Source organism: Meriones unguiculatus, assembly GCF_030254825.1.
Source record: "Meriones unguiculatus strain TT.TT164.6M chromosome 13 unlocalized genomic scaffold, Bangor_MerUng_6.1 Chr13_unordered_Scaffold_185, whole genome shotgun sequence".
NCBI classification, from domain to species: Eukaryota; Metazoa; Chordata; class Mammalia; order Rodentia; family Muridae; genus Meriones; species Meriones unguiculatus.
In genome coordinates this window covers 2,501-28,696 of record NW_026843636.1, presented here as the reverse complement: position 1 = coordinate 28,696, position 26,196 = coordinate 2,501, and the positions used below count along the sequence as shown (strand labels likewise).

The following is a 26,196-nucleotide window of genomic DNA, read 5'->3' as shown; positions in this document are numbered from 1 at the left end:
CGCCCTTGCACACTCACCCCCTTGCACACTCGCCCTTGCACCCCCGCCCTTGCACACTCACCCCCTTGCACACTCGCCCTTGCACCCCCCGCCCCCTTGCATCCCCGCCCTTGCACCCCCGCCCTTGCACACTCGCCCTTGCACCCCCCGCCCCCTTGCACCCCCGCCCTTGCACCCCCGCCCTTGCACCCCCGCCCTTGCACCCCCGCCCTTGCACACTCGCCCTTGCACCCCCGCCCTTGCACCCCCGCCCTTGCACCCCCGCCCTTCCACACTCGCCCTTGCACACCCGCCCTTGCAACTCACCCCCTTGCACACCCGCCTTTGCACACTCGCTCTTGCACCCCCGCCCTTGCACCCCCGCCCTTGCACCCCCGCCCTTGCACACTCACCCCCCTTGCACACTCGCCCTTGCACACTCGCCCTTGCACCCCTGCCCTTGCACACCCGCCCTTGCACACCCACCTGGTAGTCCGAGGCCAGGATGAGGCCTGAGGTAGTGGTGGGCGGGGCCACGCGCACCTTCTTGAGCGGCGGCCCGGGCGCGTGACCCCCGGCGTGACCCCCGGCGTGACCCCCGGCGTGACCCCCGCGTGACCCCCGGCGTGACCCCCGCGTGACCCCCCGCCGTGGCCGCTGTCCTGCCCCAGCGCCGCCCCGTTCGTGTGCGTGTTCGCCGGCGGCGCCTGCTGGGTCTTCTCAATGGGGAGGAGCGGGGGGGAGGACGGGGAGCTCAGCGGGGGGAGGACGGGGAGGACGGGGGGAGGACGGGGAGCTCAGCGGGGGGAGGGGGAGGACGGGGGGAGGACGGGGAGCTCAGCGGGGGGAGGGGGAGGACGGGGGGAGGACGGGGAGCTCAGCGGGGGGAGGACGGGGAGCTCAGCGGGGGGGAGGACGGGGAGCTCGAGCGGGGGGAGGACGGGGAGCTCAGCGGGGGGGAGGACGGGGAGCTCAGCGGGGGGAGGACGGGGGAGGGGGAGGACAGGGAGCTCAGCGGGGGGAGGAGGGGGGAGGACGGGGAGCTCAGCGGGGGGAGGGGGAGGGGGAGGACGGGGAGCTCAGAGGGGGGAGGGGGAGGGGGAGGACGGGGAGCTCAGCGGGGGGAGGACGGGGAGCTCAGCGGGGGGAGGGGGAGGACGGGGAGCTCAGCGGGGGGAGGGGGGAGGACGGGGGGAGGGGGAGGACGGGGGGAGGGGGAGGACGGGGAGCTCAGCGGGGGGAGGACGGGGAGGACGGGGAGCTCAGCGGGGGGAGGACGGGGAGGACGGGGAGCTCAGCGGGGGGAGGGGGAGGACGGGGAGCTCAGCGGTGGGAGGGGGAGGACGGGGAGCTCAGCGGGGGGAGGGGGAGGACGGGGAGCTCAGCGGGGGGGAGGATGGGGAGGACGGGGAGCTCAGCGGGGGGAGGGGGAGGACGGGGAGCTCAGCGGGGGGAGGGGAGGACGGGGGGAGGACAGGGAGCTCAGGCGGGGGGAGGACGGGGAGCTCAGCGGTGGAGGGGGAGGACGGGGGAGCTCAGCGGGGGGAGGACGGGGAGGACGGGGAGCTCAGCGGGGGGAGGAGGGGGGAGGACGGGGAGCTCAGCGGGGGGAGGAGGGGGAGGACGGGGAGCTCAGCGGGGGGAGGGGGAGGGGAGGACGGGGAGCTCAGCGGGGGGAGGACGGGGAGCTCAGCGGGGTAGAGGACGGGGGAGCTCAGCGGGGGGAGGGGGGAGGACGGGGAGCTCAGCGGGGGGAGGATGGGGAGGACGGGGAGCTCAGGCGGGGGGAGGACGGGGAGCTCAGCGGGGGGAGGACGGGAGCTCAGCGGGGGGAGGGGGGAGGACGGGGAGCTCAGCGGGGGGAGGACGGGGAGGACGGGGAGCTCAGCGGGGGGAGGATGGGGAGGACGGGGAGCTCAGCGGGCGGAGGGGGAGGAGGGGGAGGACGAGGAGCTCAGCTGGGGGGAGGGGGAGGACGGGGAGGAGCGGGGGGAGGGGAGGACGGGGAGCTCAGCAGGGGGAGGACGGGAGAGGACGGGGAGCTCAGCGGGGGGAGGATGGGGAGGACGGGGAGCTCAGCGGGGGGAGGGGGAGGAGGGGGGAGGACGAGGAGCTCAGCGGGGGGAGGGGGGAGGGACGGGGAGGAGCGGGGGGAGGGGGAGGACGGGGAGCTCAGCGGGGGGAGGACGGGGAGGACGGGGAGCTCAGCGGGGGGGAGGGGGAGGACGGGGGGAGGACGGGGAGCTCAGCGGGGGGAGGGGGAGGAGGGGGGAGGACGAGGAGCTCAGCGGGGGGAGGGGGAGGACGGGGAGGAGCGGGGGGAGGGGGAGGACGGGGAGCTCAGCGGGGGGAGGACGGGGAGGACGGGGAGCTCAGCGGGGGGAGGGGGAGGGGGAGGACGGGGGAGGACGAGGAGCTCAGCGGGGGGAGGGGGGAGGACGGGGGGAGGACGGGGAGCTCAGCGGGGGGAGGGGGAGGGACGGGGGGAGGACGGGGAGCTCAGCGGGGGGAGGGGGAGGACGGGGAGGACGGGGAGGAGCGGGGGGAGGAGGGGGAGGACGGGGAGCTCAGCGGGGGGAGGGGGAGGACGGGGGAGGTGGAGGAGCGGGGGGAGGGGCACACACACCCGTTCCCCCCGCCCCTCGCACACGCGCACACGCGCTCACACTCACACTTGCTCACTCACCCTCGCTCACACCCATGCACACACTCGCTCACACTCGTGCTCACCCTCGCTCACCCCTCGCTCACTCGCTCACTCGCTCACTCGCTCACCCTCGCTCACCCCTCGCTCACGCTCACACTCACACTCGCTCACCCTCGCTCACTCGCTCACACACTCACACTCACCCTCGCTCACTCGCTCACTCGCTCACCCTCGCTCACACTCGCTCACCCTCGCTCACTCGCTCACCCTCACACTCGCACTTCGCTCACCCTTGCTCACCCTCGCTCACCCTCGCTCACCCTCGCTCACACACTCGCTCACCCTCGCTCACTCGCTCACTCGCTCACCCTCGCTCACCCTCGCTCACTCGCTCACACACTCGCTCACCCTCGCTCACTCGCTCACTCGCTCACACACTCACCCTCGCTCACCCTCGCTCACCCTCGCTCACTCGCTCACCCTCGCTCACCCTCGCTCACCCTCGCTCACCCTCGCTCACTCGCTCACTCGCTTACCCTTGCTCACTCGCTCACCCTCGCTCACACTCACCCTCGCTCACCCTCGCTCACTCGCTCACCCTCGCTCACCCCTCGCTCACTCGCTCACTCTCGCTCACCCTCGCTCACCTCGCTCGCTCGCTCACTCTCGCTCACCCTCGCTCACTCGCTCACTCGCTCACTCGCTCACCCTCGCTCACCCTCGCTCACCCTCGCTCACTCGCTCACCCTCGCTCACCCTCGCTCACTCGCTCGCTCGCTCACCCTCGCTCACTCGCTCACCCTCGCTCACCCTCGCTCACTCGCTCGCGCGCTCACCCTCGCTCACCCTCGCTCACTCGCTCACCCTCGCTCACTCGCTCACTCGCTCACTCTCGCTCACCCTCGCTCACTCGCTCACCCTCGCTCACTCGCTCACCCTCGCTCACTCGCTCGCTCGCTCACCCTCGCTCACTCGCTCACCCTCGCTCACTCTCGCTCACCCTCGCTCACTCGCTCACCCTCGCTCACTCGCTCACCCTCGCTCACATCGCTCGCTCGCTCACCCTCGCTCACCCTCGCTCACCCTCGCTCACTCTCGCTCACTCGCTCACACCTCGCTCACCCTCGCTCACTCGCTCACCCTCGCTCACTCGCTCACCCTCGCTCGCTCGCTCACCCTCGCTCGCTCGCTCACCCTCGCTCGCTCGCTCACACACTCACCCTCGCTCACTCGCTCGCTCGCTCACCCTCACTCACCCTCGCTCACTCGCTCACCCTCGCTCACTCGCTCACCCTCGCTCGCTCGCTCGCTCGCTCGCTCACCCTCGCTCACTCTCGCTCACCCTCGCTCACGCTCGCTCGCTCGCTCACCCTCGCTCACCCTCGCTCACTCTCGCTCACTCGCTCACCCTCGCTCACACACTCGCTCACTCGCTCACCCTCGCTCACCCTCGCTCACTCGCTCACCCTCGCTCACCCTCGCTCACACTCGCTCACCCTCGCTCACTCGCTCACCCTCGCTCACCCTCGCTCACTCGCTCACCCTCGCTCACTCGCTCACCCTCGCTCACTCGCTCACACTCGCTCACTCGCTCACCCTCGCTCACTTGCTCACTCGCTCACCCTCGCTCACTCGCTCACTCGCTCACCCTCGCTCACCCTCGCTCACTCGCTCACTCGCTCACCCTCGCTCACTCGCTCACCCTCGCTCACTCGCTCGCTCGCTCACTCGCTCACCCTCGCTCACCCTCGCTCACCCTCGCTCACCCTCGCTCACTCTCGCTCACTCGCTCACCCTCGCTCGCTCGCTCACCCTCGCTCACCCTCGCTCACTCGCTCACACACTCACCCTCGCTCACCCTCGCTCACTCGCTCGCTCGCTCACCCTCGCTCACTCGCTCACTCGCTCACCCTCGCTCACCCTCGCTCACTCGCTCGCTCGCTCACCCTCGCTCACCCTCGCTCACCCTCGCTCACTCGCTCACTCGCTCACTCACTCACCCTCGCTCACCCTCGCTCACCCTCGCTCACTCGCTCACACACTCACCCTCGCTCACTCGCTCACCCTCGCTCACCCTCGCTCACTCGCTCACCCTCGCTCACCCTCGCTCACTCGCTCACACACTCACCCTCGCTCACCCTCGCTCACTCACCCTCGCTCGCTCACCCTCGCTCACTCGCTCACACTCGCTCACCCTCGCTCACCCTCGCTCACTCGCTCACCCTCGCTCACTCGCTCGCTCACCCTCGCTCACTCGCTCACCCTCGCTCACCCTCGCTCACCCTCGCTCACTCGCTCACCCTCGCTCACTCGCTCACCCTCGCTCACCCTCGCTCACCCTCGCTCACTCGCTCACACACTCACCCTCGCTCACCCTCGCTCACTCGCTCACCCTCGCTCACCCTCGCTCACCCTCGCTCACTCTCGCTCACACTCGCTCACTCGCTCGCTCGCTCACCCTCGCTCACCCTCAGCTCACTCGCTCACCCTCGCTCACCCTCGCTCACCCTCGCTCACTCGCTCACCCTCGCTCACCCTCGCTCACTCGCTCACCCTCGCTCACTCGCTCACTCGCTCACTCTCACCCTCGCTCACTTGCTCACCCTCGCTCACTCGCTCACACACTCACCCTCGCTCACCCTCGCTCACCCTCGCTCACCCTCGCTCACTCGCTCACCCTCGCTCACCCTCGCTCACCCTCGCTCACCCTCGCTCACTCGCTCACCCTCGCTCACTTGCTCACACACCCTCGCTCACCCTCGCTCACTCGCTCACACACTCACCCTCGCTCACTCGCTCACCCTCGCTCACTCGCTCACCCTCGCTCACCCTCGCTCACTCGCTCACCCTCGCTCACTCTCACACTCGCTCGCTCGCTCACCCTCGCTCACTCGTTCGCTCACCCTCGCTCACCCTCGCTCGCTCGCTCACCCTCGCTCACTCGCTCACCCTCGCTCACACTCACACTCGCTCACTCGCTCACACACTCACCCTCGCTCACCCTCGCTCACTCGCTCACCCTCGCTCACTCACTCGCTCGCTCACCCTCGCTCACTCGCTCGCTCGCTCACTCTCGCTCACCCTCGCTCACCCTCGCTCACCCTCGCTCACTCGCTCACTCGCTCACTCGCTCACCCTCGCTCACCCTCGCTCACTCTCGCTCACCCTCGCTCGCTCGCTCACCCTCGCTCACCCTCGCTCACTCGCTCAACCTCGCTCACACTCGCTCACTCGCTCGCTCACCCTCGCTCACCCTCGCTCACTCGCTCACTCGCTCAACCTCGCTCACACTCGCTCACTCGCTCGCTCACCCTCGCTCACCCTCGCTCACCCTCGCTCACTCGCTCACTCTCGCTCACCCTCGCTCACACCTACTTTGTCGCCCTTGTCGTCCGGCTCCTCCTCCGTCAGGAACTCGCGCTTCGGGTACGGGATCTGGCAGCCGGCGAACACGCTGCGGGGAGCACGGGGGGGAGCACGGGGGGAGGGAGCGTCACGGGGAGGGAGCGTCACGGGGAGCACGGGGGGAGGGAGCGTCACGGGGAGCACGGGGAGGAGGGGGAGCACGGGGGGAGGGAGCGTCACGGGGAGCACGGGGGGAGGGAGCGTCACGGGGAGGAGGGGGAGCACGGGGGGAGCACGGGGGGAGGGAGCGTCACGGGGAGCACGGGGGGAGGAGGGGGAGCACGGGGGGAGGGAGCGTCACGGGGAGCACGGGGGGGGAGCACGGGGGGAGGGAGCGTCACGGGGGGGAGGGGGGAGCGTCACGGGAAGGAGCACGGGGAGGAGGGGGAGCGTCACAGGGAGGAGGGGGGAGGAGGGGGGAGGAGGAGCGTCACGGGAAGGAGCACGGGGAGGAGGGGGAGCGTCACAGGGAGGAGGGGGGAGGAGGGGGGAGGAGGAGCGTCACGGGAAGGAGCACGGGGAGGAGGGGGAGCGTCACAGGGAGGAGGGGGGAGGAGGGGGGAGGAGGAGCGTCACGGGGAGGAGCACGGGGGGGAGGGGGAGCGTCACGGGGAGGAGCACGGGGGGGAGGGGGAGCGTCACGGGGAGGAGCACGGGGGGGAGGGGGGAGCGTCATGGGGAGCACGGGGGGGAGCACGGGGGGAGGGGGGGAGCGTCACGGGGAGCATGGGGGGGAGCACGGGGGGAGGGGGAGCGTCACGGGGAGGAGCAGCGGGGAGGAGGGGGGGAGCGTCACGGGGAGGAGGGTGGGGCGCGTCACAGGGAGGCGGGAGGAGCGCGTCACGGGGAGGAGCGTCACGGGGAGGAGCAGCGGGGAGCACGTCGTGGGGAGGAGCGTCACCGGGAGGAGTGTCCCCGCCCCCGCAGCCCCGCCCCCTCCAGCCCCGCCCCCTCCCGCCCCGCCCCCTCCAGCCCCGCCCCGCCCCGCCCCGCGCACTCGGCCGTGGGCAGCGGGTCCTCCAGGAAGTACGCGTCCTGCATCGCCTGCTCCGACGTGATGCGCTTCACGGGGTCCATGGTCAGCAGCTTCTGCAGCTGGGGCGGGGTCACGGGGTCACGGGGGGGTCGCGGGGGGTCACGGGGGGTCGCGGGGGGTCGCGGGGGGTCACGGGAGCGCGAGGGTCACGGGGGGTCGCGGGGGGTCACGGGGGGTGGCGGGGGGTCACGGGGGATCATGGTCATGGAGGTCATGGGAGGGCGAGGGTCAGGGTCAGCGGGATAGGTGGCCGCTAGTGGGTTCAGGGGTCACGGGGGGTCGGGGGTCACGGTCAGGGGTCACGGGGTCAGGGATCACGGAGGGTCACAGAGGGTCACGGGGGTCGGGGGTCACGGTCAGGGGTCACAGGGTCACGGGGTCAGGGATCACGGAGGGTCACAGAGGGTCACGGGGGTCGGGGGTCACGGTCAGGGGTCACAGGGTCACGGGGTCAGGGATCACGGAGGGTCACAGAGGGTCACGGGGGTCGGGGGTCACGGTCAGGGGTCACAGGGTCACGGGGTCAGGGTTCACGGAGGGTCACGGGGGTCGGGGTTGGGGTCAGGGGTCACGGGGGTCAGGGGTCGGCAGGGTCACGGGGGTCACGAAGGGTCACAGGGGTCACGGGTTGGGGTCAGGGGTTGCTCACCAGGTGGGGGGTCGGGGGTCACAGGGGTCAGGGTCGGGGGTTGGGGGTCGCTCACCAGGTGGGGGGTCAGGGGTCGGGGTCAGGGTCGGGGGTCAGGGGTCGGGGGTCAGGGTCGGGGGTCGGGGTCGGGGGTCGGGGGTCGGGGGTCGGGGGTCAGGGTCGGGGGTCGGGGTCGGGGGTCGGGGGTCGGGGGTCGCTCACCAGGTGGGGGGTCGGGGGGTCAGGGTCGGGGGTCAGGGGTCAGGGGTCACAGGGGTCGGGGGTCGGGGGTCAGGGTCGGGGGTCGGGGGTCGGGGGTCAGGGTCGGGGGTCGGGGGTCGGGGGTCGGGGGTCAGGGTCGGGGGTCACAGGGGTCGGGGGTCAGGGGTCAGGGGTCACAGGGGTCGGGGGTCAGGGTCGGGGGTCGGGGGTCGGGGGTCGGGGTCGGGGGGTCAGGGTCAGGGATCGGGGGTCGGGGGTCAGGGTCGGGGGTCAGGGTCGGGGGTCGGGGTCAGGGTCGGGGGTCGGGGGTCGCTCACCAGGTGGGGGGTCAGGGGTCGGGGTCAGGGTCGGGGTCAGGGTCAGGGGTCGGGGGTCGGGGGTCACAGGGGTCGGGGTCAGGGTCGGGGGTCGGGGGTCAGGGTCGGGGGTCGGGGGTCAGGGTCGGGGGTCACAGGGGTCGGGGGTCGGGGGTCAGGGGTCGGGGTCAGGGGTCGGGGTCAGGGGTCACAGGGGTCGGGGGTCAGGGGTCGGGGGTCGCTCACCAGGTGGAAAGCTTTGCTGTCGGGTTTGACCTTGTGCTTCTCCATGTACTTGATGAGGCTGCAGTTGGCGTAGCTGCGCGCGGGAGACAGAGCGGGGGGCGGGTGTGAGAACACGGGATGGGGGTGAGCACGCGTGGGTGGGGGTGAGCACACGGGGGCGGGGTGTGAGCACACGGGATGGGTGTGAGCGCGCGTGGGTGGGTGTGAGCACGCGGGGTGGGTGTGAGCACGCGGGGTGGGTGTGAGCACACGGGATGGGTGGGGGTGAGCACGCGTGGGCGGGGGTGAGCACACGGGGTGGGGGGTGAGCACGCGGGATGGGTGTGAGCACACGCGTGGGTGGGTGTGAGCACGCGGGGGGCGGGGGGCGGGGGGTGAGCACACGCGTGGGTGGCTGTGAGCACGCGTGGGTGGCTGTGAGCACGCGTGGGTGGGTGTGAGCACGCGGGGTGGGTGTGAGCACGCGGGGTGGGTGTGAGCACACGCGTGGGTGGGGGGTGAGCACACGCGTGGGTGGGTGTGAGCACACGGGATGGGGTGTGAGCACGCGTGGGTGACTGTGAGCACGCGTGGGTGGGGGTGAGCACACGCGTGGGTGGGGGGTGAGCACACACGTGGGTGGGGGTGAGCACACGCGTGGGTGGGGGTGAGCACACGGGATGGGTGTGAGCACACGCGTGGGGACGGGTGTGAGCACACGCGTGGGGATGGGTGTGAGCACACGCGTGGGGATGGGTGTGAGCACACGCGTGGGTGGGTGTGAGCACACGCGTGGGGATGGGGGGTGAGCACACGCGTGGGGATGGGGGTGAGCACACGCGTGGGGATGGGGGTGAGCACACGCGTGGGGATGGGGGTGAGCACACGCGTGGGTGGGTGTGAGCACACGTGGGTGGCTGTGAGCACACGGGATGGGTATGAGCACACGCGTGGGTGGGGGTGAGCACGCGGGGGTGGGGGTGAGCACACGCGTGGGTGGGGGTGAGCGCGCGGGGGGTGGGGGGTGAGCACACGCGTGGGTGGGTGTGAGCACACGGGATGGGTGTGAGCACACGCGTGGGGATGGGTGTGAGCACACGCGTGGGTGGGGGTGAGCACACGGGATGGGTATGAGCACGCGTGGGTGGGGGTGAGCACACGGGATGGGGGTGAGCACACGCGTGGGGATGTTTGTGAGCACACGCGTGGGTGTGCGCGCGCGGCCCGCACTCACGTGTTGCGCCGGAAGTCCTTCATGAGCGTCGAGTGCTCCGGCATCTTCTTGATGTCCTCCCAGTCCTTGTCTGCGGGCGAACACGGACACGCGTGAGCGTGTGACTGCACGTGTGTACACGCGTGTGAGCGCGCGGCCCCCGGGGGGAGCACATGGACACGCGTGTGAGCGTGTGACTGCACGTGTGTGCACGCGTGTGAGCGCGCGGCCCCGGGGTGAGCACATGGACACGCGTGTGAGCGTGTGACTGCACGTGTGTGCACGCATGTGAGCACGCGGCCCCGGGGTGAGCACATGGACACGCGTGTGAGCGTGTGACTGCACGTGTGTGCACGCGTGTGTGCGCTCGGCCCCGGGGTGAGCACATGGACACCCGTGAGCATGTGACTGCACGTGTGTGCACGCATGTGAGCGCGCGGCCCCGGGGTGAGCACATGGACACGCGTGTGAGCGTGTGACTGCACGTGTGTGCGCTCGGCCCCGGGGTGAGCACATAGACACGTGTGTGAGCGTGTGACTGCACGTGTGTGCACGCATGTGAGCGCGCGGCCCCGGGGTGAGCACATGGACATGCGTGTGTGTGCACGTATGGGTCAGCGTGTGACTGCACGTGTGTGCACGCGTGTAAACGAGGGGCCGGGGGAGCGGGGGGAGCACACGGACACGCGTGTCAACACGCGGCCCCGGAGGTGAGCATGTGTGAGTGTCTGTACGTATGAGTGTGTGTACATGTATGTGTGCACGCGTGTGAACGCGGGCCGGGGGAGCGGGGGTGAGCACGGACAGGTGTCAACACGGGATCCCCAGGGTAAGCACGTGTGAGCACATGTGTGTGCATGTGTGTACACGCATGTGAGCACGCGGCCCCGGGGGTGAGCACGGAAACGCGGCTGAGTGTGTGGCTGCATGTGTGTGCACGCGTGTGAGCGCGCGGCCCCGGGGTGAGCACATAGACACGTGTGTGAGCGTGTGACTGCACGTGTGTGCACGCATGTGAGCGCGCGGCCCCGGGGTGAGCACATAGACACGTGTGTGAGCGTGTGACTGCACGTGTGTGCACGCGTGTGAGCACGCGGCCCCGGGGTGAGCACATAGACACGTGTGTGAGCGTGTGACTGCACGTGTGTGCACGCGTGTGTGCGCTCGGCCCCGGGGTGAGCACATGGACACCCGTGAGCATGTGACTGCACGTGTGTGCACGCATGTGAGCGCGCGGCCCCGGGGTGAGCACATGGACATGCGTGTGTGTGCACGTATGGGTCAGCGTGTGACTGCATGTGTGTGCACGCGTGTAAACGAGGGGCCGGGGGAGCGGGGGGAGCACACGGACACGCGTGTCAACACGCGGCCCCGGGGGTGAGCATGTGTGTCTGTACGTATGAGTGTGTGTACATGTATGTGTGCACGCGTGTGAACGCGGGCCGGGGGAGCGGGGGTGAGCACGGACAGGTGTCAACACGGGATCCCCAGGGTAAGCACGTGTGAGCACATGTGTGTGCATGTGTGTACACGCATGTGAGCACGCGGCCCCGGGGGGTGAGCACGGAAACGCGGGTGAGTGTGTGGCTGCATGTGTGTGCACGCGTGTGAGCGCGCGGCCCCGGGGTGAGCACATAGACACGTGTGTGAGCGTGTGACTGCACGTGTGTGCACGCGTGTGAGCGCGCGGCCCCGGGGGTGAGCACATAGACACGTGTGTGAGCGTGTGACTGCACGTGTGTGCACGCATGTGAGCGCGCGGGCCCCGGGGTGAGCACATGGACACGCGTGTGAGCGTGTGACTGCACGTGTGTGCACGCGTGTGTGCGCTCGGCCCCGGGGTGAGCACATGGACACCCGTGAGCATGTGACTGCACGTGTGTGCACGCATGTGAGCGCGCGGCCCCGGGGTGAGCACATGGACATGCGTGTGTGTGCACGTATGGGTCAGCGTGTGACTGCATGTGTGTGCACGCGTGTAAACGAGGGGCCGGGGGAGCGGGGGGAGCACACGGACACGCGTGTCAACACGCGGCCCCGGAGGTGAGCATGTGTGAGTGTCTGTACGTATGAGTGTGTGTACATGTATGTGTGCACGCGTGTGAACGCGGGCCGGGGGAGCGGGGGGTGAGCACGGACAGGTGTCAACACGGGATCCCCAGGGTAAGCACGTGTGAGCACATGTGTGTGCATGTGTGTACACGCATGTGAGCACGCGGCCCCGGGGGTGAGCACGGAAACGCGGGTGAGTGTGTGGCTGCATGTGTGTGCACGCGTGTGAACACGAGGGGGAGCGGGGGTGAGGACACGAACACGCGTGTCAACACGCGGCCCCGGGGGTGAGCACGTGTGACCGTGGGTGTGAGCATGTGCGAGCATGTACGTGTGTGAAGGTGTCTGAGCACGCGTGTGCGTGGGTGCACGTGTGTGAGCACGTGTGCGTGTGTGTGAGCGCCTATGGGTGTGTGTATGAGTGTGTGCACGTGTGAGCACATATGTGCATGTATGAATGAGCGTGTGTGAGCACGCGTGGGAGCGTGCACACGTGTGCATGTGTGTGCACGTGCCCGGGATCCGTCCGGGCTCACCCTCGCCGGGACACACACGCGTGTCCGCACACGCGTGATCACACATGTGCGTGCACGCTCGCTCATGTCCTCACCTGGGCCCACATACAGCTACACGCTCGCACATGTATGATCACGTCCGATCATGCGTGAACGTGCATGATCACGCGTGAACACGCGTGTGGCTCACCCGCGGGGAAGCCCATGACGTTGAAGATGCGGTCGAGCTGGTCGTGGTGGTACGGGGCCGCTCCCCCGCGCGTTTACAGGCATGAACATGCGTGAACATGCGTGATCATGTATGATCACGCGTGTGGCTCACCCGCGGGGAAGCCCATGACGTTGAAGATGCGGTCGAGCTGGTCGTGGTGGTACGGGGCCGCTCCCCCGCGCGTTTACAGGCGTGAACATGCGTGAACATGCGTGATCATGTATGAACACGCGTGTGGCTCACCCGCGGGGAAGCCCATGACGTTGAAGATGCGGTCGAGCTGGTCGTGGTGGTACGGGTTGCTGGTCTTGATGTCCTCCTGGCGGCAGTGGAAAATCGGCTCCGACGTCAGCAGCTCCGCGAAGATGCAGCCGATCGCCCAGATGTCTGCGGGGTCGGGGGTCGCGGGGGGTCACGCGGGGTCACGCGGGGTCGCGGGGGGTCACGCGGGGGTCGCGCGGGGGTCGCGGGGGGTCGCGCGGGGTCGCGGGGGTCGCAGGGTCACAGGGGTCAGGTGGGTCATGGGGGTTAAGTGGGGGTCACAGGGGTCAGGTGGGGTCACAGGGGGTCATGGAGGGTCACGCGGGGGTCACAGGGGTCAGGCGGGGGTCACGCGGGGGTCACAGGGGTCAGGCGGGGTCACAGGGGGTCATGGAGAGTCACGCGGGGGTCACAGGGGTCAGGCGGGGGTCACAGGGGTCAGGCGGGGTCACAGGGGGTCATGGAGGGTCACGCGGGGGTCACGCGGGGGTCACAGAGGTCAGGCGGGGGTCACAGGGGTCAGGCGGGGGTCACAGGGGTCAGGCGGGGTCACAGGGGGTCATGGAGGGTCACGCGGGGGTCACGCGGCGGTCACAGGGGTCAGGCGGGGTCACGGGGGTTAAGCGGGGTCGCGGGGTCACGAGGGGGGTGACGGGGTTATGGGGAGTCACACGGGGTCAGGGGTCACGGTGGGTCGCGGGGTCACAGGGGTCACGGAGGGGTCGCGGGGGTCAAGCGGGGTCACGCGGGGGTCAGGCGGGGTCGCGGGGGGTCAAACGGGGTCTCGCGGGGCTCACGCGGGGTCGCGCGGGGTCACAGGGTCGTGTGGGGATCACGCGGGGTCACGCAGGGAAACGGTCGCAGGAGTTCGCGGGGTCACGGGGGGTCAATCGGGGTCACGCGGGGGTCACAGGGGTCAGGCGGGGGTCACAGGGGTCAGGCGGGGTCGCGGGGGGTCAAACGGGGTCGCACCGGGGTCGTGGGGGTCAAGCGGGGTCACGCAGGGAAATAGTCGAAGGAGGTCGCGGGGTCACGGGGGGTCAAGCGGGGGTCACGGGGTTCACGCGGGGGTCACGCGGGGTCACGGGGGTTAAGCGGGGTCGCGGGGGTCACGAGGGGCTGACGGGGTTATGGGGAGTCACTCGGGGTCAGGGGTCACGGGGGTCACACGGGGGTCACGGAGGGAAACGGGGTCACGGGGAGTCACGCACCGAGGGTCACAGGGAGACACCAAGGGGTCATGCGTGGTCACACGTGGGGTCACGGGGGGGTCACGCGGGGTCGTGTGGGGTCACATGGGGTCACGGGGGTCAGCCCTTGCACACTCGCCCTTGCACACTCGCCCTTGCACACTCGCCCTTGCACACCCGCCCTTGCACACTCGCCCTTGCACACCCGCCCTTGCACACTCACCCCCTTGCACACTCACCCTTGCACACTCACCCCCTTGCACACCCGCCCCCTTGCACACTCACCCCCTTGCACACTCACCCCCTTGCACACTCGCCCTTGCACACTCACCCCCTTGCACACCCGCCCTTGCACACTCGCCCTTGCACACTCGCCCTTGCACACTCACCCCCTTGCACACCCGCCCTTGCACACTCACCCCTTGCACACCCGCCCTTGCACACTCGCCCCCTTGCACCCCCGCCCTTGCACCCCGCCCTTGCACACTCACCCCCTTGCACACTCACCCCCTTGCACACTCACCCCCTTGCACACTCGCCCTTGCACCCCCGCCCTTGCACACTCGCCCCCTTGCACACCCGCCCTTGCACACTCACCCCCTTGCACACTCACCCCCTTGCACACTCACCCCCTTGCACACTCACCCCCTTGCACACTCACCCCCTTGCACACTCACCGATGGCCTTGGTGTAGTGCCGGGCCCCCAGCAGCAGCTCCGGCGCCCCCGCCCTTGCACACTCGCCCCCTTGCACACTCACCCCCTTGCACACTCACCCCCTTGCACACTCGCCCCCTTGCACACTCGCCCCCTTGCACACTCACCCCCTTGCACACTCACCCCCTTGCACACTCACCGATGGCCTTGGTGTAGTGCCGGGCCCCCAGCAGCAGCTCCGGCGCCCCCGCCCTTGCACACTCACCCCCTTGCACACTCGCCCTTGCACACTCGCCCTTGCACACTCACCCCCTTGCACACTCGCCCTTGCACACCCGCCCTTGCACACTCACCGATGGCCTTGGTGTAGTGCCGGGCCCCCAGCAGCAGCTCCGGCGCCCTCGCCCTTGCACACTCACCCGCCCTTGCACACCCGCCCTTGCACACTCACCGATGGCCTTGGTGTAGTGCCGGGCCCCCAGCAGCAGCTCCGGCGCCCGCGCACACTCACCCCCTTGCACACTCACCCCCTTGCACACTCACCCCCTTGCACACTCGCCCTTGCACACTCACCCCCTTGCACACTCACCGATGGCCTTGGTGTAGTGCCGGGCCCCCAGCAGCAGCTCCGGCGCGCGGTACCAGAAGGTCACGACCACCGGGTCCAGGTCCGCGAGCGGCTTCAGCGGGGAGTTGAAGAGACGCGCGAAGCCCATGTCGGCTGCGAGCGAGAGAGAGAGCGAGTGAGCGAGAGAGAGCGAGGGTGAGCGAGGGAGAGCGAGGGTGAGCGAGGGTGAGCGACTGTGAGGGTGAGCGAGGGTGAGTGTGAGTGAGGGTGAGCGAGAGAGCGAGGGTGACGAGAGAGCGAGGGTGAGCGAGAGAGAGCGAGGGTGAGCGAGGGTGAGCAAGAGAGAGCGAGGGTGAGCGAGGGTGAGCGAGGGTGAGCGAGAGAGAGCGAGGGAAGGTCACGACCACCGGGTCCAGGTCCGCGAGCGGCTTCAGCGGGGAGTTGAAGAGACGCGCGAAGCCCATGTCGGCTGCGAGCGAGAGAGAGAGCGAGTGAGCGAGAGAGAGCGAGGGAGAGCGAGGGAGAGTGTGAGCGAGGGTGAGGGTGAGCAAGGGTGAGGGTGAATGTGAGTGAGGTTGAGTGTGAGCGAGGGTGAGCGAGAGAGAGCGAGGGTGAGCGAGAGCAAGCGAGAGAGAGCGAGGGTGAGAGCGAGAGCGAGAGAGAGCGAGGGTGAGCGAGGGAAGGTCACGACCACCGGGTCCAGGTCCGCGAGCGGCTTCAGCGGGGAGTTGAAGAGACGCGCGAAGCCCATGTCGGCTGCGAGCGAGAGAGAGAGCGAGTGAGCGAGAGAGAGCGAGGGTGAGAGCGAGAGAGAGCGAGGGAGCGAGGGTGAGGGTGAGCAAGGGTGAGGGTGAATGTGAGTGAGGTTGAGTGTGAGCGAGGGTGAGCGAGAGAGAGCGAGGGTGAGCGAGAGCAAGCGAGAGAGAGCGAGGGTGAGAGCGAGAGCGAGAGAGAGCGAGGGTGAGCGAGGGAAGGTCACGACCACCGGGTCCAGGTCCGCGAGCGGCTTCAGCGGGGAGTTGAAGAGACGCGCGAAGCCCATGTCGGCTGCGAGCGAGAGAGAGAGCGAGTGAGCGAGAGAGAGCGAGGGTGAGAGCGAGAGAGAGCGAGGGAGCGAGGGTGAGGGTGAGCAAGGGTGAGGGTGAATGTGAGTGAGGTTGAGTGTGAGCGAGGGTGAGCGAGAGAGAGCAAGGGTGAACGAGAGCAAGCGAGAGAGAGCGAGGGTGAGCGAGGGAAGGTCACGACCACCGGGTCCAGGTCCGCGAGCGGCTTCAGCGGGGAGTTGAAGAGACGCGCGAAGCCCATGTCGGCTGCGAGCGAGAGAGAGAGCGAGAGAGCGAGTGAGCGAGGGAGAGTGTGAGCGAGGGTGAGTGTGAGTGAGGGAGAGCGAGGGTGAGCGAGTGAGAGCGAGGGAGCGAGGGGGAGGGTAAGCGAGGGTGAGTGTGAGCGAGGGTGAGTGAGAGAGAGCGAGGGTGAGCGAGGGTGAGCGAGAGAGAGCGAGGGTGAGCGAGGGTGAGCGAGAGAGAGCGAGAGAGAGCGAGGGTGAGCGAGGGAAGGTCACGACCACCGGGTCCAGGTCCGCGAGCGGCTTCAGCGGGGAGTTGAAGAGACGCGCGAAGCCCATGTCGGCTGCGAGCGAGAGAGAGAGAGCGAGTGAGCGAGAGAGAGCGAGGGTGAGAGCGAGAGAGAGCGAGGGAGCGAGGGTGAGGGTGAGCAAGGGTGAGGGTGAATGTGAGTGAGGTTGAGTGTGAGCAAGGGTGAGCGAGAGAGAGCAAGGGTGAACGAGAGCAAGCGAGAGAGAGCGAGGGTGAGCGAGGGAAGGTCACGACCACCGGGTCCAGGTCCGCGAGCGGCTTCAGCGGGGAGTTGAAGAGACGCGCGAAGCCCATGTCGGCTGCGAGCGAGAGAGAGCGAGAGAGCGAGTGAGCGAGGGAGAGTGTGAGCGAGGGTGAGTGTGAGTGAGGGAGAGCGAGGGTGAGCGAGTGAGAGCGAGGGAGCGAGGGGGAGGGTAAGCGAGGGTGAGTGTGAGCGAGGGTGAGTGAGAGAGAGCGAGGGTGAGCGAGGGTGAGCGAGAGAGAGCGAGGGTGAGCGAGAGAGAGCGAGAGAGAGCGAGGGAAGGTCACGACCACCGGGTCCAGGTCCGCGAGCGGCTTCAGCGGGGAGTTGAAGAGACGCGCGAAGCCCATGTCGGCTGCGAGCGAGAGAGAGAGCGAGAGAGCGAGTGAGCGAGGGAGAGTGTGAGCGAGGGTGAGTGTGAGTGAGGGTGAGCGAGAGAGCGAGGGTGACGAGAGAGAGCAAGGGTGAGCAAGAGAGAGCGAGGGTGAGCGAGGGTGAGCGAGAGAGAGCGAGGGTGAGCGAGGGTGAGCAAGAGAGAGCGAGGGTGAGCGAGGGTGAGCGAGAGAGAGCAAGGGTGAACGAGAGCAAGCGAGAGAGAGCGAGGGTGAGAGCGAGAGCGAGAGAGAGCGAGGGTGAGCGAGAGAGAGCGAGGGAAGGTCACGACCACCGGGTCCAGGTCCGCGAGCGGCTTCAGCGGGGAGTTGAAGAGACGCGCGAAGCCCATGTCGGCTGCGAGCGAGAGAGAGAGCGAGTGAGCGAGAGAGAGCGAGGGTGAGAGCGAGAGAGAGCGAGGGAGCGAGGGTGAGGGTGAGCAAGGGTGAGGGTGAATGTGAGTGAGGTTGAGTGTGAGCGAGGGTGAGCGAGAGAGAGCAAGGGTGAACGAGAGCAAGCGAGAGAGAGCGAGGGTGAGAGCGAGAGCGAGAGAGAGCGAGGGTGAGCGAGGGAAGGTCACGACCACCGGGTCCAGGTCCGCGAGCGGCTTCAGCGGGGAGTTGAAGAGACGCGCGAAGCCCATGTCGGCTGCGAGCGAGAGAGAGAGCGAGTGAGCGAGAGAGAGCGAGGGTGAGAGCGAGAGAGAGCGAGGGAGCGAGGGTGAGGGTGAGCAAGGGTGAGGGTGAATGTGAGTGAGGTTGAGTGTGAGCGAGGGTGAGCGAGAGAGAGCAAGGGTGAACGAGAGCAAGCGAGAGAGAGCGAGGGTGAGAGCGAGAGCGAGAGAGAGCGAGGGTGAGCGAGGGAAGGTCACGACCACCGGGTCCAGGTCCGCGAGCGGCTTCAGCGGGGAGTTGAAGAGACGCGCGAAGCCCATGTCGGCTGCGAGCGAGAGAGAGAGAGCGAGAGCGAGTGAGCGAGAGCGAGAGCGAGAGAGCGAGTGAGCGAGGGAGAGCGAGGGTGAGCAAGAGGGAGCGAGGGTGAGGGTGAGCGAGGGTGAGTGTGAGCGAGGGTGAACAAGACAATGAGGGTGATGAGAGAGCGAGAGAGAGCGAGGGTGAGCGAGGGTGAACGAGAGCGAGCGAGAGAGCAAGGGTGAGGGTGAGCGAGAGAGCGAGGGTGACGAGAGCGAGGGTGAGCGAGGGTGAGGGTGAGCGAGGGTGAGAGTGTGAGCGAGGTTGAGTGTGAGCAAGGGTGAGCGAGAGAGAACGAGGGTGACGAGAGCGAGAGAGAGCGAGGGTGAGCGAGAGAGAGCGAGGGTGACGAGAGATGGTGAGCGAGAGAGAACGAGCGAGAGCGCGAGGGTGAGGGTGAGTGAGGGTGAGAGCGAGGGTGAGCAAGGTTGAGTGTGAGCGAGGGTGAGCGAGAGAGAACAAGGGTGACAAGAGAGAGAGCGAGGGTGAGCGAGAGAGCGAGGGTGAGAGCGAGAGAGCGAGCGAGGATGAGGGTGAGAGTGTGAGCGAGGGTGAATGAGAGAACGAGGGTGATGAGAGAGCGAGAGAGAGCGAGGGTGAGAGCGAGCGAGCGCGAGTGAGCGAGAGCAAGAGAGGGTGAGAGCGAGGACAAGCAAGGGTGAGAGTGTGTGAGCGAGAGAGAGCGAGGGTGAGCGAGGATGAGAGTGTGCGAGCGAGAGCAAGTGAGCAAGAGAAAGCGAGAGAGGGTGAGAGCGAGGGTGAGCGAAAGAGCGAGGGAGCGAGAGTGAGAGCGAGAGACGGTGAGAGCGAGTGTGAGAGCGAGTGTGAGAGCGAGTGTGAACAAACACATCGGCTGCGAGTGAGAGAGCGAGGGTGAGAGCGAGAGTGAGGGTGAGTGAGCGAGCGGGTGTGAGTGTGAGCGAGTGTGAGCACACGGGGGGGCAGGGCCCGGGGGGTATGAACTGGGCTGCGCCCCTTGCACACCCGCTCACCCCCTTGCACACCCCGCTCACCCCCCTTGCACACCCGCTCACCCCCCTTGCACACTCGCTCACCCCCCTTGCACACTCGCTCACACCCTTGCACACCCGCTCACACCCCCTTGCACACCCGCTCACGCCCCCTTGCACACCCGCTCACGCCCCCTTGCACACCCGCTCCCACCCTTGCACACCCGCTCACCCCCCTTGCACACTCGCTCACCCCCCTTGCACACTCGCTCACACCCTTGCACACCCGCTCACACCCCCTTGCACACCCGCTCACGCCCTTGCACACCCGCTCACGCCCTTGCACACCCGCTCACGCCCTTACACACCCGCTCACCCCCCCTTGCACACCCGCTCACGCCCTTGCACACCCGCTCACCCCCCTTGCACACCCGCTCACACCCTTGCACACTCGCTCACCCCCCTTGCACACCCGCTCACACCCTTGCACACTCGCTCACCCCCTTGCACACCCGCTCACCCCCTTGCACACCCGCTCACACCCTTGCACACCCGCTCACGCCCTTGCACACTCGCTCCCCCCCTTGCACACCCCGCTCACCCCCCTTGCACACCCGCTCACCCCCCTTGCACACCCGCTCACACCCCCTTGCACACCCGCTCACCCCCCTTGCACACCCGCTCACCCCCCTTGCACACCCGCTCACCCCCCTTGCACACTCGCTCACCCCCTTGCACACCCGCTCACCCCCTTGCACACTCGCTCACCCCCTTGCACACCCGCTCACCCCTTGCACACTCGCTCACCCCCTTGCACACCCGCTCACCCCCTTGCACACCCGCTCACCCCCTTGCACACCCGCTCACACCCCCTTGCACACCCGCTCACCCCCCTTGCACACCCGCTCACCCCCCTTGCACACCCGCTCACGCCCCTTGCACACCCGCTCACGCCCTTGCACACCCGCTCACCCCCCTTGCACACCCGCTCACGCCCTTGCACACTCGCTCACCCCCTTGCACACTCGCTCACCCCCTTGCACACCCGCTCACCCCCTTGCACACCCGCTCACCCCCTTGCACACCCGCTCACCCCCTTGCACACTCGCTCACCCCCTTGCACACCCGCTCACCCCCCTTGCACACCCGCTCACCCCCTTGCACACCCGCTCACCCCCTTGCACACCCGCTCACGCCCTTGCACACCCGCTCACCCCCTTGCACACCCGCTCACGCCCTTGCACACTCGCTCCCCCCCTTGCACACCCGCTCACCCCCTTGCACACCCGCTCACCCCCCCTTGCACACCCGCTCACACCCCCTTGCACACCCGCTCACCCCCCTTGCACACCCGCTCACCCCCCTTGCACACCCGCTCACCCCCTTGCACACTCGCTCACCCCCTTGCACACCCGCTCACCCCCTTGCACACCCGCTCACCCCCCTTGCACACCCGCTCACCCCCTTGCACACCCGCTCACCCCCTTGCACACCCGCTCACACCCTTGCACACCCGCTCACCCCCCTTGCACACTCGCTCACCCCCTTGCACACCCGCTCACCCCCTTGCACACCCGCTCACCCCTTGCACACCCGCTCACCCCCTTGCACACCCGCTCACGCCCTTGCACACCCGCTCACCCCCTTGCACACCCGCTCACACCCCTTGCACACCCGCTCACCCCCCTTACACACCCGCTCACCCCCCTTACACACCCGCTCACACCCCCTTGCACACCCGCTCACCCCCTTGCACACCCGCTCACCCCCCTTACACACCCGCTCACACCCCCTTGCACACCCGCTCACCCCCCTTGCACACCCGCTCACCCCCCCTTACACACCCGCTCACCCCCCTTGCACACCCGCTCACCCCCCTTACACACCCGCTCACACCCCCCTTGCACACCCGCTCACCCCCTTGCACACCCGCTCACCCCCCTTGCACACCCGCTCACCCCCCCTTGCACACCCGCTCACCCCCCCTTGCACACCCGCTCACCCCCCCTTGCACACCCGCTCACACCCTTACACACCCGCTCACACCCTTGCACACCCGCTCACCCCCCATCACCCCACCCCCTTGCACACCCGCTCACCCCCCCTTGCACACCCGCTCACCCGTTACCCCCCGGCCCCTTGCACACCCGCTCACCCCCCTTGCACACCCGCTCACCCCCTTGCACACCCCAAACCCCCCTTGCACACACGCTCACCCCTCTTGCACACCCGCTCACCCCCCATCACCCCACCCCCTTGCACACCCGCTCACGCCCGGACTCACCGATCTTGACGCGGCCGCGCTCGGGGCCTTCGCCCATCACCAGGATGTTCGCAGGCTTCTGCGGGGGGAGGGGCGAGCTCACACGCAGCCCGGCCTTGCACGCTCGGCCTTGCACACCCGGCCTTGCACACTCGGCCTTGCACGCTCAGCCTTGCACACTCGGCCTTGCACGCTCAGCCTTGCACACTCGGCCTTGCACACTCAGCCTTGCACACTCGGCCTTGCACACTCGGCCTTGCACGCTCAGCCTTGCACGCTCAGCCTTGCACGCCCTCCCTTGCACGCTCAGGCTTGCACGCCCGCCCTTGCATGCTCAGCCTTGCACGCTCAGCCTTGCACGCCCTCCCTTGCACGCTCAGGCTTGCACACTCAGCCTTGCACGCACGCCCTTGCACGCCTGACCTTGCACGCTCAGGCTTGCACGCTCACCCCCCTTGCACACTCACGCTCTCTTGCACACTCACGCTCACTTGCACGCCCGCTTGCACGCGCACTAGGTCGCGGTGCAGCACCCAGTTGGCGTGCAGGTAGTGGATGCCGCCTTGCACACTCACCCCGTTGCACACTCACGCTCTCTTGCACACTCTTGCACGCTCCATTGCACACGCGCTTGCACGCGCACCAGGTCGCGGTGCAGCACCCAGTTCGTGTGCAGGTAGTGGATGCCGTCGAGGATCTGGTGCAGCAGCTCCCGCCCACGCGCGCCCACGCTCTTGCACACGCGCTCTTGCACACTCGCCCTTGCACACGCGCTTGCACGCGCGCTCGCACGCGCACCAGGTCGCGGTGCAGCACCCAGTTCGCGTGCAGGTAGTGGATGCCGTCGAGGATCTGGTGCAGCAGCTCCCGCCCACGCTCTTGCACACTCGCTCTTGCACACTCGCTCTTGCACACGCGCTCTTGCACACTCGCTTGCACACTCGCTCTTGCACACTCGCGCACCAGGTCGCGGTGCAGCACCCAGTTCGCGTGCAGGTAGTGGATGCCGTCGAGGATCTGGTGCAGCAGCTCCCGCCCAGCGCGCGCTCACGCTCTTGCACACTCGCTCTTGCACACTCGCTCTTGCACACTCGCTTGCACACTCGCTCTTGCACACTCGCGCACCAGGTCGCGGTGCAGCACCCAGTTCGCGTGCAGGTAGTGGATGCCGTCGAGGATCTGGTGCAGCAGCTCCCGCCCACGCACGCTCTTGCACACTCGCTCTTGCACACTCGCGCTTGCACACTCGCTCTTGCACACTCGCGCACCAGGTCGCGGTGCAGCACCCAGTTCGCGTGCAGGTAGTGGATGCCGTCGAGGATCTGGTGCAGCAGCTCCCGCCCACGCGCGCTCGCTCACGCTCTTGCACACTCGCGCTTGCACACTCGCTCTTGCACACTCGCTTGCACACGCGCTCGCACGCGCACCAGGTCGCGGTGCAGCACCCAGTTCGCGTGCAGGTAGTGGATGCCGTCGAGGATCTGGTGCAGCAGCTCCCGCCCACGCTCTTGCACACTCGCGCTTGCACACTCGCGCTTGCACACTCGCTCTTGCACACTCGCTCTTGCACACTCGCGCTTGCACACTCGCTCTTGCACACTCGCGCACCAGGTCGCGGTGCAGCACCCAGTTCGCGTGCAGGTAGTGGATGCCGTCGAGGATCTGGTACAGCAGCGACTTCACCATCCCCCGCGGCAGCTGCACCGGCTTCTTGTTCGCCTTCGACGCGCGGTGGAACTTGATGATGTGCTGCGGGGGGGGGGGGGCGGGGCCACGGGGTCACGGGGGGGTCACGGGGGGTCACGCAGGGTCACGGGGGTCACGGGGGGTCACGGGGTCATGGGTCACGGGGGTCACGGGGGTCACGGGAGGGCGGGGTCATGGGTCAGGGGGGGTCACGGGGGGTCGCGGGGGGGTCGCGCGGGGTCACGGGGGGGTCACGCAGTCACGGGAGGGCGGGGTCATGGGTCATTGCGGTCACGGGGTCACGGGGGGTCACGGGGGGTCACGCGGAGTCACGGGGTCACGCGGGGTCACGGGGGGTCACGCAGTCACGGGAGGGCGGGGTCATGGGTCATTGGGGTCACGGGGTCACGGGGGGTCACGGGGGGTCACGGGGGGGTCGGGCGGGGTCACATGGTCACGGGAGGGCGGGGTCATGGGGGTCACGGGGGGGTCACGGGGGGTCGCGCGGGGTCGCGCGGGGGTCACGGGGGGCGTGGGGGGGTCGCGGGGTCACGCGGGGTCACGAAAGGGCGGGGTCACGCGGACGGGGGGCGTGGGGGGGTCGCGGGGTCACGCGGGGTCACGAAAGGGCGGGGTCACGCGGTCACGGGAGGACGGGGTCATGGGTCACGGGGGTCACGGGGGGTCGCGGGGTCACGGGAGAGCGTGCGGGGTCACGGGGGGTCACGGGGGTCACAAAAGGGCGGGGTCACGGGGGGGTCACGCGGGGTCACGGGGGGGTCACGCGGGGTCACGGGGGGTCACGCGGGGTCACGGGGGGTCACGCGGGGTCACGGGGGGGGTCACGGGAAGTCACGAAAGGGCGGGGTCACGCGGTCACGGGAGGGCGGGGTCATGGGTCATGGGGGTCACGCAGGGTCACGGGGGGTGCGGGGGGTCATGGGGGGTCACGGGGGGTCACGGGAGGGAGGGATCAGGCGGGGTCACGGGAGGGCGGGGGACGCGCGGGGTCAGGCGGGATCACGGGGGTCGCGCGGGGTCACGCGAGGGGGCAGGAGGTCAAGCGGGGTCACGGGAGGGCGGGGTCACGGGAGAGTGGGGACGCGTGGGTGCGGGGTCACGCGGGGTCACGGGAGGGCGGGGTCACGGGAGAGCGGGGGCGGGGTCACGGGAGGGCGGGGTCACGGGAGAGCGGGGGCGGGGTCACACGTGTCGGTGGGGCCACGCGGGAGCAGGGGTCATGGGAGGGCGGGGGTCGCGCGGGGTCACAGGGGGTCAGGCGGGGGGAGGGAACACGCCTGGGCCAGGACACGCATGGGTGCCGGCGGGGACGCGCGTGGGCGGGGTCACGGCTGGGGATTGGGGAGGGGACACGCGTGGGTGCGGGGGGGAGGGGACACGCGTGTGCTGGGGAGGGGACACGCGTGTGGGGGGGGACACGCCAGGGAGGGGAGGGGACACGCATGATCATAGCGACACGCGTGAGGGGGAAGGGACGGGGACACGCATGGGCGGGGGAGGAGGTAAGGACACGTGTGGTGCGGGGGGAGGGGACACGCGTGGTCACGGGGACACGCGTGTGAGAGGGAAGTGAGGGGAACACGCACGTATGCGGCAGACACGCGTGGGAGGGGACATGCGTGGGCGAGGGGGACACGCGTGGGCGGGGGGACGGGACACGCGGGGTCACGGGGACACGCGTGTGAGAGGGAAGGGAGGGGGACACGCAGGGGCGGAGGAGGGGTGAGGCCACGCGTGGTGCAGGGGGAGGGGACACGCGTGGTCACGGGGACGCGCGTGTGCGGGATGGCCAAAAAGACGCGCGTGTGAGGGAAGGGGGGGGACACGCGTGGGCCACGGAGGGACACGCATGGTCCTGGGGACACGCGTGGGCGAGGGAAGGAGACACGCATGGTCCTGGGGACACGCGTGGGCAAGGGAAGGAGACACGCATGGTCCTGGGGACACGCGTGGGCCACGGAGGGACGGGCGTGGTCCTAGGGATCAAGGGAGACACGCGTGGGCCACGGAGAGACACGCATGGTCCTGGGGACACGCGTGGGCCACGGAGAGACACGCATGGTCCTGGGGACACGCGGGGACGGGGGCGGGGCACACGCGTGGGCGAGGGAAGGAGACACGCGTGGTCCTGGGGACACGCGTGGGCCACGGGGAGACACGCATGGTCCTGGGGACACGCGTGGGCCACGGGGAGACACGCATGGTCCTGGGGACACGCGTGGGCCACGGGGAGACACGCATGGTCCTGGGGACACGCGTGGGCCACGGGGAGACACGCATGGTCCTGGGGACCCGCGGGGGCGGGGGCGGGGGCGGGGACACACGCGTGGGCGAGGGAAGGAGACACGCGTGGTCCTGGGGACCCGCGGGGGGCGGGGGCGGGGCACACGCGTGGGCGGACGGGGTCACGCGTGTCGCCTACCCACAGGTCGTGCTCCGCGTAGTCGAAGAGCAGCCACACCTTGCGGTCGGCGTGAGACAGGAAAACCTTCTGCAGCGAGATCACGTTCGGGGTGCTTGAGCTCGCGCAGGAGCTGCGGGCGGGGTCAGGGGTCACGTCCGGGAGGGTTTCCGCCCCACTTCCGCCCCACTTCCGCCCCACTTCCGCCCTACTTCCCCCCACTTCCGCCCCACTTCCGCCCCACTTCCGCCTTCCTCCTTCCTTCCTTCCCTCCTTCCTTCCTTCCCTCCTTCCTTCCTTCCCTCCTTCCTTCCTTCCCTCCTTCCTTCCTTCCCTCCTTCCCTCCTTCCTTCCTTCCTCCTTCCTTCCTTCCTTCCCTCCTTCCTTCCTTCCTTCCTTCCTTCCCTCCTTCCCTCCTTCCTTCCCTCCTTCCCTCCTCCCTTCCTTCCCTCCTTCCCTCCTTCCTTCCCTCCTTCCCTCCTCCCTTCCTTCCTCCTTCCTTCCTTCCCTCCTTCCCTCCTTCCTTCCTTCCCTCCTTCCTTCCTTCCCTCCTTCCTTCCTTCCCTCCTTCCTTCCTTCCCTCCTTCCTTCC

General features: G+C 69.0%; 1 protein-coding gene across 1 annotated transcript in view; it reads right to left on the bottom strand.

Annotated features, from left to right (window-relative positions):
- Nucleotides 1–465: 465 nt before the first annotated feature.
- Nucleotides 466–26,196, bottom strand: part of LOC132650593 (cyclin-dependent kinase 8-like) — a gene marked incomplete at its 3' end in the record, with an annotated part of 27,392 nt that continues 1,661 nt past the window's right edge. Inside the window, 12 exon segments of the mRNA XM_060375943.1 lie at nucleotides 466–593; nucleotides 629–698; nucleotides 6,002–6,080; nucleotides 7,029–7,126; nucleotides 8,460–8,532; nucleotides 9,673–9,742; nucleotides 12,673–12,816; nucleotides 15,126–15,257; nucleotides 21,518–21,575; nucleotides 23,105–23,245; nucleotides 25,626–25,715; nucleotides 25,717–25,737. Coding sequence (XP_060231926.1) covers nucleotides 466–593; nucleotides 629–698; nucleotides 6,002–6,080; nucleotides 7,029–7,126; nucleotides 8,460–8,532; nucleotides 9,673–9,742; nucleotides 12,673–12,816; nucleotides 15,126–15,257; nucleotides 21,518–21,575; nucleotides 23,105–23,245; nucleotides 25,626–25,715; nucleotides 25,717–25,737 — 1,104 coding nt within the window.